General features: G+C 44.7%; 1 protein-coding gene across 1 annotated transcript in view; it reads left to right on the forward strand.

Moving 5' to 3' along the window:
- LOC109883084 (microtubule-associated serine/threonine-protein kinase 1) overlaps positions 1-20,651 on the forward strand; it is a 59,321-nt gene that overhangs the window by 32,654 nt on the left and 6,016 nt on the right. Inside the window, exons 3-21 of the mRNA XM_031827718.1 lie at positions 1,252-1,349; positions 1,470-1,545; positions 2,131-2,203; positions 4,755-4,991; positions 5,366-5,575; positions 6,176-6,277; positions 8,443-8,575; positions 8,709-8,776; positions 9,192-9,268; positions 9,465-9,673; positions 9,798-9,936; positions 10,052-10,184; positions 10,802-10,967; positions 11,081-11,182; positions 11,372-11,494; positions 18,167-18,276; positions 19,592-19,752; positions 19,921-20,192; positions 20,291-20,521. Of these exons, the coding sequence (XP_031683578.1) occupies positions 1,252-1,349; positions 1,470-1,545; positions 2,131-2,203; positions 4,755-4,991; positions 5,366-5,575; positions 6,176-6,277; positions 8,443-8,575; positions 8,709-8,776; positions 9,192-9,268; positions 9,465-9,673; positions 9,798-9,936; positions 10,052-10,184; positions 10,802-10,967; positions 11,081-11,182; positions 11,372-11,494; positions 18,167-18,276; positions 19,592-19,752; positions 19,921-20,192; positions 20,291-20,521 (2,720 nt within the window). The remainder of the gene's footprint in view (positions 1-1,251; positions 1,350-1,469; positions 1,546-2,130; positions 2,204-4,754; positions 4,992-5,365; positions 5,576-6,175; positions 6,278-8,442; positions 8,576-8,708; positions 8,777-9,191; positions 9,269-9,464; positions 9,674-9,797; positions 9,937-10,051; positions 10,185-10,801; positions 10,968-11,080; positions 11,183-11,371; positions 11,495-18,166; positions 18,277-19,591; positions 19,753-19,920; positions 20,193-20,290; positions 20,522-20,651) is intronic.

Genomic DNA, 20,651 nt, shown 5'->3' on the forward strand with positions numbered 1-20,651 from the left:
CTGTAACTGTCACTTCAGCAGAGAGATAGTTTTCTAAACTTAAACACATGAAGAGCTAGGCCTGCCTGAGAACCATTAGGCTCCCAGTCTGATGTGCGCTTTTGAACACGTGAGTAAGCTTCATTCATTGCTCTGGCGCCGTCGTAGCCTTGACCATGGAATTTGTTCACTGATATGCCCTTACTTTCAATCAGTTAAATGTTGTATTGTTCAAGGCTTGAGGCACTTTTTGGGAAGGAAAATCTTTCCATGCTACAGCGGGCTACACTGGTCCGCTAATAAAGGACTAGTAAAGGCCCAGTGCGTCACTTTTGTGAAGAAATATATTTTTTATTTTTTATTATTATTTATTTTATTCAGAGTTTTTATTTAGGGGGATTTTCAGCACCCTCAGCACCCCTACTTCCTGCGGCTATGGCAACAGGCATGTCTGTATAACCTCTCCCCTGTGTGACAGAGGTAGGATGTGGAAAACCAGCAGGACTCTTCTCACATTCACGTGCTATATGGAACTAGGATTATCTTTCTAACTGGTTGTAGTTATACACTTGCCGTGTCCCACGAATCAGCAAGTTGGACATTTTCGAGTTTCCTATTTCCGACCAGCATATGAACGCAGCATCTCTCCTCCTTTCCTTGACGGTAAAGCCAAGCCACACTGACTGACTGGTAGTGCATACAGTATTAAAGAGGAGGGGATGGGGCAATATGTCATAGTGCTGGTGATGGAGCTATCTGAGTGTGTTTCAAATGGATCTGAGCTGTGGGCTTTTAGAGTGCCATTAAAGAGGCCTCGTGCCATTACTGAGAATGCCTGTGTGTGACTCAGATAGAGTCATCATGTGTAGTACAACATGGAGGAGAGTGTGTGGAGTGGAGGTTCCAATTAGGATTGAGGTTCTCCCATTGATTTGAGAGGATCCTGTTGTCTTCCCTCTCTCTCTCTCGCTCTGTATCTCTCCCCCCTTCCTACTCTTCACCCTTATCTTGCATGAGAGGAGACGGCTGGGGATTGATGGCAAATGGAATGTTCTTTATCGTCTTGTTCCTCCTGCAGTGAGCCCTGCATACACACATATCCACACACACAAACACACACTTGAACACACTAAACCACAGACAAACACACACACATACTTGCAGTAACACACTCTATCTTTTATGTACCACACTAAACCTTCACAGAAGGTCTCCTACTAATACATCATTGTTCATAAAACTCCCTCTATTTGTCTTTCTCTGTGTTTCCAGTTGTCGTACCAGTAACAGGAAGAGTCTGATCCTGACCACCACCTCCCCCACTCTGCCCCACCGTCCACACTCTCCTCTGCCCCTCCCTGGACACCTCGGTACGTACTAAAGCCATCTCGGACTGGAAACATCCTACTGTAAACACGTCATTATACAGTACCTCTCCCCCTCTTTCATGCTCTGTCTGTTTCTCTATTCCCATTCCTTTATGTTTCCAGGAAGTAGCCCTCTGGACAGCCCACGCAACTTCTCTTCCAGCACCGCGGCACACTTCTCATTCGCCTCCTCCAGAAGGTAACAGCTCCCTGACACTGTGTGTATGCATGCGTGTGTATGTGTGTGAGAGAGGGAGGGAGAGTTGAATACCTGTTAGATGCAGGTCTAGCACCTCCCAGTGAGAATGATCACACCTCTCAGAGTCAGTGGTGAGAGGAAGCCAAAGAGCCTAGCCAGGAGGTAGGAATGTGTGTATGTATGTTTGAGATACACAACAACATACACATGTGAAGAGGTCCAATCCAGTCATCCCTTCTCTTCCCAGTCAGTCAGTCAGTCAGAGTTAGAGGAGCAGAGGCATGAGCAGTAATAGCTTTTTGTACTCACTGTTCGTGTTTATCAAATCTTTCTGCCAGTCTGTCACTGCAGCATGCTGCAGCCCCATAGAAACACAATGGCCATGCCACTCCACTCAATTCCCTCTCCCTTTGGATGGCTCTTATGACTAACACAATACGGTGGATCAGTTGTGTTATACAGGGTGCAGGCACCGCCTCATTCGCATATTTCCTTATTAGTTTGATTGGTGGATGCATTGAGGATGTTGGGCATAAGTCTGATGCTCTCAGGTTTATTACTGTACATTGTTTTTCTCCTCTGAAGGGCGGATGGTCGACGATGGTCCCTGGCATCTCTGCCCTCCTCTGGATATGGCACCAACACACCCAGCTCCACGGTAGCACAGATTTACCCTGCTTTATCTGACTTACTTCACTTTCTCTGTCTCCTTTCTCTTTCTAACACCATGGTACACTCTTACTGTCTCTGTCTCCTTTCTCTTTCTAACACCATGGTACACTCTTACTGTCTCTGTCTCCTTTCTCTTTCTAACACCATGGTACACTCTTACTGTCTCTGTCTCCTTTCTCTTTCTAACACCATGGTTACACTCTTACTGTCTCTGTCTCCTTTCTCTTTCTAACACCATGGTACACTCTTACTGTCTCTGTCTCCTTTCTCTTTCTAACACCATGGCACACTCTTACTGTCTCTGTCTCCTTTCCCTTTCTAACACCATGGTACACTCTTACTGTCTCTGTCTCCTTTCTCTTTCTAACACCATGGTACACTCTTACTGTCTCTGTCTCCTTTCTCTTTCTAACACCATGGCACACTCTTACTGTCTCTGTCTCCTTTCCCTTTCTAACACCATGGCACACTCTTACTGTCTCTGTCTCCTTTCTCTTTCTAACACCATGGCACACTCTTACTGTCTCTGTCTCCTTTATCTTTCTAACACCATGGTACACTCTTACTGTCTCTGTCTCCTTTCTCTTTCTAACACCATGGCACACTCTTACTGTCTCTGTCTCCTTTCACTTTCTAACACCATGGCACACTCTTACTGTCTCTGACTCCTTTCTCTTTCTAACACCATGGCACACTCTTACTGTCTCTGACTCCTTTCTCTTTCTAACACCATGGCACACTCTTACTGTCTCTGTCTCCTTTCTCTTTCTAACACCATGGTACACTCTTACTGTCTCTGTCTCCTTTCTCTTTCTAACACCATGGCACACTCTTACTGTCTCTGTCATTGCTTCAGGGTCTTCTTCAGTTTCTCTCTCTCATTCACACACTCATAGACACACACACATACCGGCACACACATCATCTCTACCCACATTTTCTCTGTCTTTGATTCTCCTCCCTCAGGTCTCTCTCTCTCTCTGTTTTCCTCACTTATGTAACACAACATCAGAGGCCTGGGGACTGCTCTCGTCTGGCCAGTGAGAGAGGGAGGAACAGACGAGGGTAGCTAGATAAGTACCAGACCGGTGGGATAAGAGAGGAGAGTAGAAAAGAGGAGAAAATAGATAGCGCAAGTACATGCTGTTCGGTGCCCAATTCACCACAGGCTCTATTTAGCTAAATACCCCCACTGGAAATAATGCGTCAACAAACAACACATATATATCTGAATAAGCCCAGACATGGAACTTAGTATGGAGCTGGCAGGGTGGCTTCAAATCAAATCAAACTTTATTTGTCACATGCGCCGAATACAACCTTATCGTGAAATGCTTACTTGCAAAACCTTAACCAACAGTTCAAGAAAGAGTTAAGAAAATATTTACCAAATAAACTAAGTGTGTATAAAGTAACACAATAAAATAACAATAACGAGGCTATATACAGGGGGTACCGGTTAGTTGAGGTAATTTGTACATGTAGGTAGGGGTAAAGTTACTATGCATAGATAATATACAGCGAGTAGCAGCAGTGTACAACACAAATGGAGGATCAATGTAAATAATCCGGTGGCCATTTCATTAGTTGTTCAGCAGTCTTATGGCTTGGGGGTAGAAGCTGTTAAGGAGCCTTTTGGCCCTAGACTTGGCGTTCCAGTACCGCTTGCCGTGCGGTAGCAGAGAAACATTTTTTGGGCTTTCCTCTGACACCGCCTAGTATATACAGTAGGTCCTGGATGGCAGGAAGCTTGGCCCCTCTGTAGCGCCTTACGGTCAGATGCCGAGCAGTTACCATACCAAGCAGTGATGCAACCGGTCAGGATGTTCTCAATGGTGCAGCTGTAGAAGCTTTTGAGGATCTTGATGCCAAATCTTTTCAGTCTCCTGAGGGGGAAAGGGTGTTATCGTGCCCTCTTCACAACTAGTACCAGTCCTACCACAGAGTCCCCTCCTCTCCCCTGGGACTGAGTCTGATCATGGCTATGGTGGAGACAGATCCATTTGGGAGTGAAAACTGTGCTTTTTCAATACCCTGGCAGACATATTGAGAAAGCAGCATCGATGAATAACAGAACATTTATAACCATGAAATGCAGTGACAGAGATAATCTACCCGTTCTTCCATCCAACCTTGTCCTGATTGTTTTAAGCAGGGATGCCAATTGGGATTGATTTGGGATTGAGCCTGTGGTTAGTGGTGAATGTCAAGTCCCATTGCTTTGACTCAGCAGGTAAATGAGTCTGTGTCTGAAAGGGACAGATTAATGTAGCAGACCCTGGTGCTGTGCTCACTTCATTAATGTCTCTCTCTGTCTCTCAGAGGTGAGACAGATGGATGAGGTTAACTGTCCCCACTTCCCAGTATAGCCACTACCAGAGCCATCAGAGTACATGATTAGCTATGGTTATGGCCAATACAAAAACTGGATTTCATGTATGAGAGAACATCAATTTTCTTCTTCTTTTGTCTTCTGTCCAACACCCCCACTCTTCCTCCCTTCTCTTTCTCCTCCTTCTCTCTTCCTTCCCCTCCAGTCCTCCAGCTCATCTCAGGAGCGGCTGCACCAGCTGCCCTTCCAGCCCACCATGGACGAGTTGCACTTCCTGTCCAAGCACTTTGGCAGCACGGAGAGCATCACCGACGATGATGGGGGCCGCTGCTCACCACACATGCGACCACGCTCCCGCAGCCTCAGTCCTGGACGCTCCCCCTCCTGCTATGACAATGAGATCGTCATGATGAACCATGTGTACAAGGAGCGCTTCCCCAAAGTAAGACATGACACACACACAGACGCACATCCACACACACACACAAAACATAATTGTCTCTCACACTTTCAAGTGCAAGTAAGGATAAGGATTGGTTATAGCACACTGGTATCAAAAGGAAGCAGGTTATGGTGTTTGCTCAGTGTGGTACTGTATGTCAGAGAAACTCTCTTCTTTGGAAGTTGAGGGGAAACGAGGCTGCCTCCTCTCTGATTTGTATGTCAGGAGTTATGTCTACTTTTAAACTGGTGGAAGTGAGAATGATGGCAATAGCACGGGTCAATGGAGCGAAACTGAACTATTTCAGTTTTGAATGTAAAATATGAAATGGGTAAAACTCTCCTAACTCTGTTTCCTGTATCTCCCTCTCCCAGGCCACGGCTCAGATGGAGGAGCATCTAGCAGAGTTCATCAATGCCTTCTCCCCTGAGAGCGTGCTGCCGCTGGCCGACGGGGTCATCAGCTTCATCCACCATCAGATAGCAGAGCTGTCCAGGGACTGCCTGTCCAAAGCTCGCGAGGGCCTCATCACCACTGTCTACTTCTTTGAGCTGCAGGAGAACCTGGAGAAGCTGCTCAATGACGTGAGTCACAGAAACTCTGCAACTATAGGCTAAGATGTCATGATAGGTGCCAGGACAGGTCAGTTCTGGGGTTATAGAGCTGCCCATAAGCCACTCTTTTGTTGCAGTGTATAACATCAGCATAGCCCTGAGTGGAATTGTTGAATGGGAGCCACATTGTCTCAATATCAGGCTCTTCTCAGGTCTGGGTGGCCTAGCTGCAGGCTGCTGAGAGGCACATTTAGTTCCTATCATCTCATTTCAAATGACAGCACTACGCCTTTCAGAAGGATAAGAATGAGTAAAGGAGTAAAATAAGGCTAATTGTGTAATAGTGTGTGTGATTTGTGTGAGCAGATAGAACCTATCACGGAACTTCCTCTGTATCCCTGGTTTGGCGGGTTGATTAAATCGGTCTGATTATTTTGGGTTGCCAGTATTCTGTTTGATTGGATTAGTTTTGCCTGGAATATGACTGTTCTCACATCCAGCGCTGCTGACAAGCTTTGATTTATTTTGTATTTTTCTGTCTGTCGCTGTCTCTCTCTCTCTCTCTACTTCTCTCTCTCCCTCAACGTTTCTCTCTCTCTCTCTTCCTCCATCTATTTCTCTCTCTCTCAGGCGTACGAGCGATCAGAGAGCTCAGAGGTGGCCTTCGTCACAGAGCTGGTGAAGAAACTCCTCATCATCATCTCTCGCCCAGCAAGGCTGCTGGAGTGCTTGGTGAGAACAGAAAACAGAACTCTCAACACAATCACAGTCATGGTAATGGTCATGAGTGTTCACAGTCACATTCACGGTCCATGGCCCCACTAATTATTTAACAGACCATATCCCTGGCCTGGACCAAAGACAAATTAATTTCCTTAAATAAATATGAGCACAAACAGTCATTAGAAACATTTAAACAGGGGGTTTATTACACAGTAGGGCAAAAATACTGAGCTCCAACTAAGCACCTTGATAAAAGGCCCAATCTGACTGGCTAGCAATCCCATTTGCATTTAGATTAAAATTCCAGTTGCCTTGCTACAGTATTACAAATACCAGCGGCCCCCTGAAGTCCTGTCTGAGTCTCACAGACCGTGACTGTGTCATTTAAAGTTTGAGCCTGTGTGTGTAGCCCAGACTGACTCAGGGTCTCTGGTAGATCAGTAGTCCTGTCCTCTGGGTGAACGCAGCCAGCAGGCCTCATAAACTTGGCTTCCATCCAACCTTTTTATGTGCGTAAAGGACATGTTGGATAAAAAAATGTCATGACAGGCCTGATGGAAACATAATTTTTTTCCGGTGAACCTTCCAAATGTCGACCAAACAAAATATGTTAGACAAGCCCTTACAAAAAAAGATTGCAATTTTGAAACTGCAGTAAAAGTGCAGTAACTGCAGTTGACTGTGGTGTTTTAGATGCAGTAATTGCAGAATAACTGTAGTGTTATACTGCACTCTAACTGCTTAATTACTGCTGTAAATAAAATAGTGGTATTTTGGACGCAGTATTTGCTGCATACTGTAGTTATACTGCACTCTGACTGCTAAATTACTGCTGTAAATAAAACTGTGGTATTTTGGACACAGTATTTGCAGCATACTGTAGTTATACTGCACTCTGACTCTTTTATGCTCAAATTTTGAAATAATAACCCATCAAATGGAAGTTAAGTTAACTTAAGAGTCTTGCAATGACATGTGTATGGTCCTCCCACTACAACTCGTCAGGGAAGCATGCAGTTTATTAGGCTAAAGATTAAATCATTTATGATGAACTTCACAGGGTGGTGAAAGTGTAAGGTCATGATCTTGATGCTCCTTTCCAATAAATATCAAGGGTCTTATTCTAGTGACATCATCATCGATGCAATAATCAATAATCTCATCAACTCAATTCTGGACCTCGAAGCCAGTTCGACTGCATTACTTTCATTGTTCCCCTCTAATTAGAGACTGATTTATACCTGGGACACCAGGTGAGTGCAATTTATTATCAGGTAGGACAGAAAACCAGCAGGCTCCTGGCCTAGTAGGTTAAGAGTTGAATACCCGTGATGTAGGCTATGCGTGTGCTCTAGCCAACAGCGTGCAGGGCGCAGAAACAATACCGTGCCAATACCAGAGTGGGCACAAATCAAATCAAATCAAAGTTTATTTGTCACGTGAGCCGAATACAACAGGTATAGTAGACCTTACAGTAAAATGCTTACTTACAGGCTCTAACCAATAGTGCGAAAAAAGGTGTGTGTGTGTGTGTAAGTAAAGAAATAAAACAACAGTAAAAAGACATTTGAAAATAACAGTAGCAAGGCTATGTACAGACACCGGTTAGTCAGGCTTATTGAGGTAGTATGTACATGTAGATATGGTTAAAGTGACTATGCATATATGATGAACAGAGAGTAGCAGTAGCGTCAAAGAGGGGTTGGCGGGTGGCGGGACACAATGCAGATAACCCGGTTAGCCAATGTGTGGGAGCAGTGGTTGATCGGCCCAATTGAGGTAGTATGTACATGAATGTATAGTTAAAGTGACTATGCATATATGATGAACAGAGAGTAGCAGCAGTGTAAAAGAGGGTGAGACTCTGATGACTCTGATGACTCACTCGCTATATAAAACATTTGGGGTGAGAAAATCATCAGTAGAGTTGAAAATGTGATGGAAACCCATTTAACTAGTATTTTATATTTGGTACATGCATAGGAAGTAGAAAAATCTGAATAATTATTTGAAAAAAATGTCTTCAAAAAAGTAGTGCACTGGGCCTTTACTAATCCAGTATTAGCGGACTGATATCGCGTCTGTAGTGCGGCAATAAAATTAGTTATATCTTGATTCGAGCAGTGTTATACCTGTGTCACACTGAATGTGGTCCCCCTGTTCCTGTCCCTCAGGAGTTTAATCCAGAGGAGTTCTACCACCTGCTGGAGGCAGCAGAGGACCACGCCAAGGAGGGACACCTGATGAAGACGGACATCCCTCGCTACATTATCAGCCAGCTGGGACTGACACGAGACCCTATAGAGGGTGAGCGAGAGAATGAGTCCGAGAGAGAGAGAGAGAGAAAGACGAAAACTTGACTTGTGTTGACTACTGTTGCTCTCTCACTCTATGTATTGCTGAAATGCAGCTCATAGGTACTGCCTCTGTATGTCCCCAGAAATGGTGAACCTGGACAGCTACGACAGTGAGGGACCTCTCACCCCAGAAACAGATGACTCAACAGAGGTGAGAACCTTGTCCCTACTCCACCTCTTCTCAGCCCACCCACCATCAACCCCCCTCTCCCTCTGTCCCTTTGGGTTAAGTCAAACTGTAGTCCAAGGTCCTGCTGACTCTTAATGAATATGCTTCCTCTACTAATTACTTGGCACAGTGGACATTACCCTATGTAATTGAGTCCATTTGCTTTGATTAGAGTCCCGAAGTCAAAGCAGGATATCCTCTAGTGCCTTGTAGCCTTGCAATCAGCCCTCCTTCAACCATCAGGACAGGTACCAAAATTCTGCTAACTGGACAAGAAGTCAGGAAGACAAGGGTAGCACTGGGGGAAAAAGAGACAACGTCACTCCTGTGGGCCTGGTGTTGGAGGTCTGGCCAGATCCAGTCTCGTCTTACCCTGCTGTCATGCTCTCTCCCTCAGGGCAAGATGAGAGCTATGAAGACGCCCGAAGAGGCTGACTTCCAGACCATAAAGCTGATCAGCAATGGAGCCTATGGGTGAGTGTGGGTGTGAGTGTAAGTGTGGGTGTGGGTGTGAGGGTGTGTTCACGCATATGAATGTTACATTAGTACATGTCTCTGAGCCATTTGTTGATGTCCATTGAATGCTTTTAGGAGAAAACACTGGATTTACTCAGTAAAATGTGTATAAAATCAGATTACTAACTGTGTGTATGCATGTGTGTGTCTCCAGGGCTGTTTACCTGGTCCGTCACCTGGAGACCCGTCAGCGTTTCGCCATGAAGAAGATCAACAAGCAGAACCTGATACTAAGGAACCAGATCCAGCAGGCCTTCGTAGAGAGAGACATCCTGACCTTCGCTGAGAACCCATTCGTGGTCTCCATGTTCTGCTCCTTTGAGACCCGCAGGCACCTCTGTATGGTCATGGAGTATGTGGAGGGTAAGTTAACACAATAATACACTGGGCACCACTTCTTGTCTGTTTAGGACAAGAGCAGCATTTAGGACATTGCTGGTGATGGGAATGTTAGCAGTCAGCCTAATCATGTGTTATCGGTTTCCAGGGGGAGACTGTGCCACCCTGCTGAAAAACATTGGGGCATTGCCTGTGGAGATGGCACGCATGTACTTTGCCGAGACCGTCCTGGCACTGGAGTACATCCACAACTATGGCATCGTGCACCGCGACCTCAAACCAGACAAGTAATTAGTAGCATTGAACAATTATCATATGGGACTCATTGGAGTGAACTCAAAGTTTGATTATATTACAAACACGAAGAGTGTTTCAGGTAACCTTTGACCTGTCTGTCCCCAGTCTTCTGATCACTTCCATGGGGCACATCAAGCTGACTGACTTCGGCCTGTCTAAGATGGGTCTGATGAGCCTCACCACTAACCTGTACGAGGGACACATTGAGAAGGACACCAGAGAGTTCCTGGACAAACAGGTGTGCACTGTATATAGAGCAGAGAAACCCACCACAGTATACACAACCTTGGCAGGCGTTCAAAATGAATTTGCAGTAATATATTTAAATTTCTACATTTTCCATAACCATTCAGAAAAAAAACTATACCTAATCCATTTTTTATGTATTTATTTCTAGACAAATTAATAAATTAAGGCTGAATTTATAAATGTGTGCATATAGTTGTCAAAGCTTGAAGAAATGAAATGATCAACATCAAACAAAATGTTGATCAAAATATGCCTTAGTTATTATAATCAACAGATGTTCAGATGTTTTGTTTTTCCCACCCTTTGAATGGTACTGCTTCAATTAAATCCCCAATTATTTAAAGCTCGGCTTTCTCACAGCAACAGATCTGTTAGCATTTGACGAATACCCATCTGCACATGAAAACACAACATCCAAAGCTTTCATGTTTCATCCTGGCATTCTCGCATTGATCCCCTCAGCTTGGCAGAAACGTGTATTGGCCACACATGTCTCCCACTCACATTTTGAGAGAGACTGGCCGTAGCATCTCACCAGTAGTGTTTTATCCATAAATATGAATACAGAGCCTCTCATAGGAGTGCTGTGGTTCTGCCCTCCATCAGGTGTGTGGCACGCCAGAGTACATCGCCCCGGAGGTGATCCTGAGACAGGGCTATGGGAAGCCAGTAGACTGGTGGGCTATGGGCATCATCCTCTATGAGTTCCTGGTGGGCTGTGTGCCGTTCTTTGGAGACACGCCTGAGGAGCTCTTTGGACAGGTCATCACAGGTGAGAGGTTGGCGGTTAGTGGGTTCATTGAGCAGCATCTTACAGCCATTTTGAAGCCATCTTTCTCACGTCTACATTGTCCAATGCAACTTATCTCTGTCTGTCTCTTGTAGATGACATAGTGTGGCCAGAAGGTGATGATGCTCTTCCTGCCGATGCCCAGTATCTGATCTCTACTCTGCTTCAGACCAACCCACTGGTCCGACTGGGCACAGGTCAGCATAAACGTGCATGTTGACAACATGCTAACATCAGATGTGTGCTGTAACAGAGATGGACTAAACTGCCTATTCATAGTGAAAATATAGATTCACTCTCTCGCTCGCCCTTTCATTCTCACTCTCCCTTTCATTCTCTCTCGCTCTCTCTCTCTCTCTCTCATTCCTTCTCTTTTGCTGCCCCAGGTGGTGCATTTGAGGTGAAGCAGCACTCGTTCTTCACTGAACTGGACTGGAACAGTCTACTGAGACAGAAGGCTGAGTTCATCCCCCACCTAGAGTCAGAGGAGGACACCAGCTACTTCGACAGTGAGTCTCTCTCTAACTGCACTGCCCCCTGGTCACATGGAGGGGAACTGTGCTGATTTGTTGCATTCTTAATGTATAGAATCACCATAAGGCAGTGGTTTTCAAACATTTTCAACGGGGACCCCATTCTCTTCTCCAGAATTTCTGGGGAACCCATTTTTTTGCAACAGTTTCTCGCGACCCCACCCCACCCCTAATCTATTGACATTAGCTATATGTTGACTTTTTACATCAACAAATAACCAGAGCCTGGGCGCGAACCCACGACGCAGTGCCCTAGACCACTGCGCCACCCGGGAGGCCCATACCAAGCCTTTTTTGATACACTAAAAGCTCCATTGTTAGATTGTTTTAACTACTCCTATAGAAATGGTAGTCTTTTAGGTACTCAGCAGAAAGGTCTGATTTCGCTATTATTAAAACAAGACCCAGATGGCAAATATAAAGACCCAGTCTATCTAAAAAACTGGAGGCCCCTTACACTTCAATATTGTGATGCAAAAATACTTGTGAAATGCATAGCACTCAGAATTAAAAGGGTTTTACCAGGTATTGTTCATCCTGATCAGACAGGTTTTTTACATGGACGATACATTGGAGATAATATACGACAACTACTAGAAATAATAGAACATCATGAAACATCTAAGAAGCCAGGCCTGGTATTTATAGCGGATTTTGAAAAGGCATTTGATAAAGTAAGACTGGATTTTATTTAGAAATGTCTGGATTTTTTCAATTTCAGTAATTCTCTTATAAAATGGATAAAACGGATGTATAGCAACCCCAGGTGTAAATAGTAAATAACGGCTACTTCTCAGAGAGTTTTGAATTGTGAAGAGGAGTTAAACAAGGGTGTCCGCTGTCACCATATCTATTCGTTATGGCCATCGAAATGTTAGCTATTAAAATCAGATCCAATAACAACACTAAAATCCAAGATGGCGTAGCAGTCAGACGTCCTTGTCCTGTCATGTCCCTTGTATATATCGGTTTACATATTTTTCGTCGCATATCCTTTAAAATATTCTGCTAAACCTCATCATCTAAATTCTCTCCTGCAACCCACCTCACCCAATGTGGCGTGGATCTGCTTTTTTTTCCTAAAGTATTTATATTTTCTTCGGATCTGGAATTCCTCAACTGAAGCTAGCCAGCTAACTACCAGATATCAGTCAGCAAACCATTGCCAGCGGTCATCAGCTAACCTTCAGTTATGTTTTATCCCCGGATTCCTACCACAAACTGAACATTTTCATCTGGATCTTCACAACTAGCTAACCACAATCCCGGATGACTACTCCTGGCTAGCGTTTCCATCCCAGAGCAAGCACCAATTTAGCTTGAAGCTAGCCCGGCCAGGGCTCCTGTGCTACCACCGAAGCATACTCCTGGGCTACAATATCGGCCTGCTAGCTACCTAGAGCTACTTGGAACCCTACTAATTCCACGACTGGTCTATCGATGTCACCGCACGAAGAGGCAAAAACAGACTTACCCCCATCGCGACGTCCCCCCCAAAAGGCTAACTTTCTAGCCCCTGCTATCTTCTTGCTTGCTAAACCGGTCTGCTAACTGCTAAACTGCCGGGCCCTGGTCTGCTAACTGCTAGCTTGCCTGCCCGGTCTGCTAACTGCTAGCCCTTGCTAACTGCTTGCTTGCTAACCCGGCCTGCTAACTGCTAGCTTGCCCTGGTCTACTAGCTGCTAGCTTGTTAGCCTGCTAACTGACTGAATCGCCGTGTCCCCAGCCAGCCCAACCACTCACTGGATCCATATGTTCACGTGGCTACGCATGCCTCTCTCTAATATCAATATGCCTTGTCCATTACTGTCCTGGTTAGTGATTACTGTCTTATTTCACTGTAGAGCCTCTAGCCCTGCTCAATATGCCTTAACCAACAATGTTGTTCCACCTCCTACATATGCGATGACATGACCTGGTTTAAACATCTCTAGATACTATATCTCTCTCTTCATGACTCAATGCCTAGGTTTACCTCCAATGTACTCACATCCTACCTTACCTTTGTCTGTACACTATGCCTTGAATCTATGCTATCGTGCCCAGAAACCTGCTCCTTTTACTCTCTGTTCTGAACATGCTAGACGGCCAGTTCGTATAGTCTTTAGCCGTACCCTTATCCTACTTCTCCTCTGTTCCTCTGGTGATGTAGAGGTTAATCCAGGTCCTGCAGTGCCTAGCTCCACTCCCACCCCCCAGGTGCTCTCATTTGTTGACTTCTGTAAACGTAAAAGCCTTGGTTTCATGCATGTTAACATTAGAAGCCTACTCCCTAAGTTTGTTTTACTCACTGCTTTAGCACACTCTGCCAACCCAGATGTCTTAGCCGTGTCTGAATCCTGGCTTAGGAAAACCACCAAAAACGCTGAAATCTCCATTGCTAACTATAACGTTTTCCGCAAAGATAGAACTGCCAAAGGGGGCGGTGTTGCAATCTACTGAAAATATAGAAAGTAATACAGAACTCTGCAGGCTAAGTCTGTACCCAAACAATTTGAGCTTCTACTTCTAAAAATTCACCTTTCCAGAAACAAGTCTCTCACTGTTGCCGCTTGCTATAGACCTCCCTCTGCCCCCAGCTGTGCCCTCGATACTATATGTGAACTGATTGCCTCTCATCTATCTTCTGAGCTCGTGCTACTAGGTGACCTAAACTGGGACATGCTTAACACCCCGGCCATCCTACAAACTAAGCTTGATGCCCTCAATCTCACACAAATTATCAATGAACCTACCAGGTACAAACCCAAATCAGTAAACACGGGCACCCTCATAGATGCCATCCTAATTAATTCACCCTCCAAATACACCTCTGCTCTTTTCAATCAAGATCTCAGCGATCACTGCCTCATTGCCTGCATCCATAATGGGTCTGCGACCAAACGACCACCCCTCATCACTGTCAAACGCTCCCTGAAACACTTCTGCGAGCCGGCCTTTCTAATCGACCTGGCCGGGGTATCCTGGAATGACATTGACCTCATCCCGTCAGTAGATGATGTCTGGCTATTCTTTAAAAGTGCTTTCCCCACCATCTTAAATAAGCATGCCCCTCTCAAAAAATGTTGAACTAGGAATAGATATACTCCTTGGTTCACGCCAGACCTGTCTGCCCTTGACCAGCACAAAAACATCCTGTGGCGTTCTGCATTAGCATCGAATAGCCCCCGTGATATGCAACTTTTCAGGGAAGTTAGGAACAAATATACACAGGCAGTTAGAAAAGCCAAGGCAAGCTTTTTCAAACAGAAATTTGCATCCTGTAGTACCAACTCAAAAAAGTTCTGGGACACTGTAAAGTCCATTGAGAATAAGTGCACCTCCTCCCAGCTGCCCACTGCTCTGAGGCTAGGAAACATTGTCACCACTGATAAATCCACTATAATTGAGAATTTCAATAAGCATTTCTCTACGGCTGGCCATGCTTTCCACATAGCTACCCCTACCCCGGTCAACTGCCCGGCACCTTCACCCATATCCAGATAGCTGATGTTCTGAAAGAGCTGCAAAATCTGGACCCCTACAAATCAGCCGGGCTAGATAATCTGGACCCTCTCTTTCCTAAATTATCTGCAGAAATTATTGCAACTCCTGTTACTAGCCTGTTCAACCTCTCTTTTGTATCTTCTGAGATTCCCAAAGATTGGAAAGCTGCCGCTGGTCATGGGTGCACCTCAGCCACGCTCAAGATTCTAAACGACATCATAACTGCCGTCGATAAGAGACATTACTGTGCAGCCGTATTCATCAACCTGGCCAAGGCTTTCGACTCTGTCAATCACAACATTCTTATTGGCAGACTCGACAGCCTTGGTTTCTCAAATGATTTCCTCGCCTAGTTTACCAACTACTTCTCTGATAGAGTTCAGTGTGTCAAAGTTTTCTGGACCTCTGGCAGTCTCTATGGGTGTGCCACAGGGTTCAATTCTTGGGCCGACTCTCTTCTCTGTATATATCAATGATGTTGCTCATGCTGCTGGTGATTCCCTGATCCACCTCTACACAGACGACACCATTCTGTATACTTCTGGCCCCTCCTTGGACACTGTGTTAACTAACCTCCAGACGAGCTTCAATGCCATACAACTCTCCTTCCGTGGCCTCCAACTGCTCTTAAACGCAAGTAAAACTAAATGCATGCTTTTCAATCGATCGCTGCCCGCACCTGCTCGCCAGTCCAGCATCACTACTCTGGACGGCTCGGACTTAGAATACGTGGAAAACTACAAATACCTGGGTGTCTGGTTAGACTGTAAACTCTCCTTCCAGACTCACATTAAGCATCTCCAATCCAAAATTAAATCTAGAATCGGCTTCCTATATCGCAACAAAGCATCCTTCACTCATGCTGCCAAACATACCCTCGTAAAACTGACCATCCTACCGATCCTCGACTTCGGTGATGTCATCTATAAAATAGCCTCCAACACTCTACTCAACAAACTGGATGCAGTCTATCACAGTGCCATCCGTTTTGTCACCAAAGCCCCATACACTACCCACCATTGAGACCTGTACGCTCTCGTTGGTTGGCCCTCGCTTCATACTCGTCGCCAACTCACTGGCTCAGGTTATCTACAAGTCTCTGCTAGCTAAAGCCCCGCCTTATCTCAGCTCACTGGTCACCATAGCAGCACCCACTCGTAGCACGCGCTCCAGCAGGTATATCTCACTGGTCACCCCCAAAGCCAATTCCTCCTTTGGTCGTCTTTCCTTCCAGTTCTCTGCTGCCCATGACTGGAACGAATTGCAAAAATCTCTGAAGCTGGAGACTCACATCTCCCTCACTAGCTTTAAGCACCAGCTGTCAGAGCAGTTTACAGATCACTGCACCTGTACTTAGCCTATCTGTAAACAGCCCATCTACCTACAGTGGGGCAAAAAAATGTTTAGTCAGCCACCAATTGTGCATTATATATAAAAGCACTAAACCTCTCTCTAAAAGCTTCACTTATTCAAAAGTTTTATTTGAACCCTAAATGGTTCTCAAGTAGATTACTAAGAAAAGCTCATCCATTGTTTAAAAATTGCCTTTTTTGATTCATTGAAAATGATACTTTCTTCGAAGTATCTCTCTTTTTCAAACAAGCATTGCAGAGCTGGCTACAATTTCAATTTCATCCCCCTGAAAAGATAGAACAAATATTTAGGCTGAACTCAAATGTGCTGGTTGATAAAACACCTGTATTTATGGGAAAGTTTGAAGTTTGAAAAGGGTATTTTGTTCTTTAATGATATTGTAAATTGGAATGGAAGAGTTATGTCCTTCATGGAGTTAACAGGATTGTACGGAAAGTCTGCTCGATCCAAGAGTACAACTAATTGATTACAGCATTACCCCTAAAATGGAGGAGGCAAGTGGCAGCGGGAGGAGGTAGGGAACTGGTCTGTCTGCCCAATATAAAGGATCAAAACTGGTGGAGGAATAAAAATGGCATAAATAGGAAAGTAGAGATTTTTGATGTACGGATTCCACTGTACAGGGTGTATGAGTTGATATATAAAACAACGCAAGATTCAAGACTTCGTGCTTTTCAGCTAAAATTATTATATAGAATTCTTGCCACCAACAAAATGTTGAATTTTTGGGGAATAAAATCATCGATGCTCTGCAGGTTTTGTTGTGAGGATACAGAATCAATAGACCATTTATTTTGGTATTGCCCTCAGGTAGCCTGTTTCTGGTCTCAGGTTCAGGAATGGCTGAAAATGCATTGCATTGATCTAAAATTGACCGTAGAAATATTACTGTCAGGAGATCTGGAGAGACCAGGTCAGTCAATTACTAATATACCAATACTCTTGGTAAAAGTATTTATCTTGAACTTGCAATCTGTGGATTCTATTCGATTAGATAGATTGAAATTGTACATTAAAGATTACATCATAGTTGAAAGATATGTGTTGCATAGAAACCCGAAGTGGGTGGCCAGCAGAGATAGATGGGATGGGCTGAGGGAAGCTGAAGGTTGGGATGTGGAACTGGAGACAAGTGGGAGTGGAGTTGCTGTGCAGGAGATAGAATGATGGTCAAAGATATATATATTTTTTTTAAAGTAAAAACATAATAAAAAGTATACTTGAATGACACTGGGGGGGTAGTGTTTTTACAACTAATGCCGGTTTGCCTGAGGTTGATGCCGTGCAGGTGTTTGTACACATGCATATACACATACTCTCATTCAAATAAACGCATACAAGAACACACACATACATGTAATAGTTCCAGACATGCACACAAACATATACAGTTGGCTTTAGTGTTATGATTTTAGTTGTCCTTAATGTCCTTTGTTTAAATGATTAGATAGATCTTTTTTTGCATTGTTTGCTGTTTTCATCTGTCTTTTCCTTTTTTCTCTTTAGTTCATTCTCTTGGTTGTTGGGAAACTGGGGAACTGTGGGGGGGATTTTGGAGGGTTCGGGTTCACATTTTTTGGCCTGGTGGGAGATCTGTCAACGTTCCCTTGAGCAGTGCATTAACCCTGGCTGCTTCTGTGTGTCGCTCTGAATGGGAATCTGTTGGATGACTGGTATGATGTAGTTGTTGAGCGGCTTCAATGCAAGTATATTGTTATTATATTGCTATTTGTCTGTTTTCATTTGTAAGTGTGTGTGTGTGTGTGTCATGTCCTCTTCCGTCCCCAGCCCGCTCAGACCGCTACCACCACGTCCACTCTTATGATGAGGACGACACCAATGATGATGAACCTGTCGAGATCCGTCGTTTCTCCTCCTGCTCCCCTCGCTTCAGCAAGGTCAAACTCTACACATACTCATCTTTAAACTTACCTTAAAACTTCAATTAAACACAGTCTCAAATAGCCGACCTGTCCATTTTAATAGCCGGCCAACGCTACACATTTCAGCTAATAAACACCTGTTTCAAATAAACACTGGGTCTAAATTAATTGTTTACAACATTACCATGAATTGTTTACAAGGTTTAATGTTTAATTTGTTCATGAAATAATTCAGTAATGTCTCGAAAAAGTGATGGCAATCATCAGTTTTTATCACCAGTAAGAAACTGCTAACCATTGGCTGCTAACAGATGAGAACTGCTAGCCATTGGCTGCTAACAGATGAGTACTGCTAGCCATTGGCTGCTAACAGATGAGAACTGCTAGCCATTGGCTGCTAACAGATGAGAACTGCTAGCTAACTGGCAAGCACAAAAACTGTCAACAACTTCATGAATACAGACCCTCCAGAAATCAGCTGTTCGCTCTAATGACGAAAGTAGGAACTGCAGAAAAAATGCACATTCAAATAATTATTTTGTCAAGGGTGGGTTTTTTTATACATTTTTATTAGAGGCAAACTAAGACAAAATAAATGTGGCACAGTGTGTAAATGATAGCACATTAGTGCAGGAAATTAAGATATTGATTAAAATACTGGAAGTGAATGCTGGAATTAAACAATGAAGTAAGCAAATGAGCAAACGCTGTGTGCATTTAAGGAAAGAGATTCAAGACTCAAATAGAAGCCTGTGTCTAATAAGCGCCAGTTGTGTTCAGTGATTCAAGCAAATAAACGCCTGGGCTATTAATTGATGTTTACGTAAAACCTATACTTCGGCCTAATTAGTTATTCTGTCTCACCTCCATTCTCCAACACTCCTTGCTGATCTAGATTAACTTGATGCCCCTCATTGTACAAGTCTAGTCCATGTAAACGTGCCTTCCCTAAAGACTGTCAGTAAATCTCATAATCCTAAATTCTCATGAGTCTTTCTTTTAAAATGGTTTCAGTAGCACAATTAGCTTTCACAGATTAGTCAAGAAGGGGAGCAGAAAGAGACATACGTCTGAGCCAAGTGACTTAACGTGACTATCACACATGGGAGACTAAGTCATGAAAGAACCTCTTTGGTAACCTTGGATTTTATTGACACACATGCCTCAGACAAATGTATCTTTCTGCTCAGATCTCCCCTTCTTGACTAATCTGTGAAAGCTAATTGTTCCACTGAACCCATTGTAAAAGAAAGAATCATGGGGAAATGTGTGATTTTTCCCTCTGTGGGTGCTGAAAGCTTATGCGTCCTCTCTCTGTTGGGAACTACAGGTATACAGCAGCATGGAGCACCTGTCCCAGCTGGAGCACAAGCCCCCGACGGTGACCCGGCGGGAGCACAAGGGCCCCCGGGAGGACCGGGCGGCCAAGAGAGAGAGCCTGGGCAGCCTGACCTTGAGAGATAAGAGCTGGAGGACAGGATCACCTGAGATGTGAGTATGACCACTACTGTACTCTGACTAGTACTAGTGCCCTCTTACCTTGCATAACAAGTAGGAAATGTGACATTGTTGGTCCTCATTATCACGGCTCGCATTATCATTACTCATGGTTTGTTTTCATAAATACAATACATTTATTCTGTGTTGTGTTGTGTGTAGGAAGCGACTGTCATGCTCAGAGTCATCCTTCACTGAGAGTGACTCCAGTCCTCCATCTGGGGCCCGGCGACGCTTTTCTGCCCTCATGGACACTCACCGCTTCGCCTCCCCACTAGAGGCCGATCCTGAGCTGCCAGTGCCCACCAGGCAGCCCCCAGTCAAGGCCAGGGGCACCTCTCTGGAGGGGGCCATGGGCACCACATCCATGGGCACCACATCCAGCCAGGGGGATTTTAGGAAGGAAAAGGAGGGCAACGGTTTGACTGCTGGAGGTGAGGGCATTTGGCATTAGATAATGGATGAATCCTGGCTTGACATACACTTTGATACCTACATGATATTATTCCTCCATCTTTCTGCTCTGCTCCAGACAAGCTTCTGAGGCCAGCTGATGTACCAATGGGAGTCATCCCCAGCCCCAACAGTACTGTGACTGCTGGGGCAACAGAGCCCCAGGGGTCCCGGGCCACCAACGAACTGGTCCTGAGGAGGGTTCGCCACAGCCAGCTCTCAGCTGAGGGAGAGAAACGCAACTCGCGACCCGTGACCAAGGTCATCAAGTCTGCTTCCACCACAGCCCTGTCTGTCATCATACCTGCAGGTGAGGAGCTGGAAGGCAAGGGAGTGTGAGAAGAACGGGGCTGCCTGTTGCTAATGACAATATTAATGTTAAACAGTAAAATGGTTAACTGGGCTTGTTATGGAAAATTGTACATTTCTTAAAGACTATC

The sequence above is a fragment of the Oncorhynchus kisutch genome, linkage group LG6 (genome assembly GCF_002021735.2).
Source record: "Oncorhynchus kisutch isolate 150728-3 linkage group LG6, Okis_V2, whole genome shotgun sequence".
In the NCBI taxonomy this organism is placed as follows: domain Eukaryota; kingdom Metazoa; phylum Chordata; class Actinopteri; order Salmoniformes; family Salmonidae; genus Oncorhynchus; species Oncorhynchus kisutch.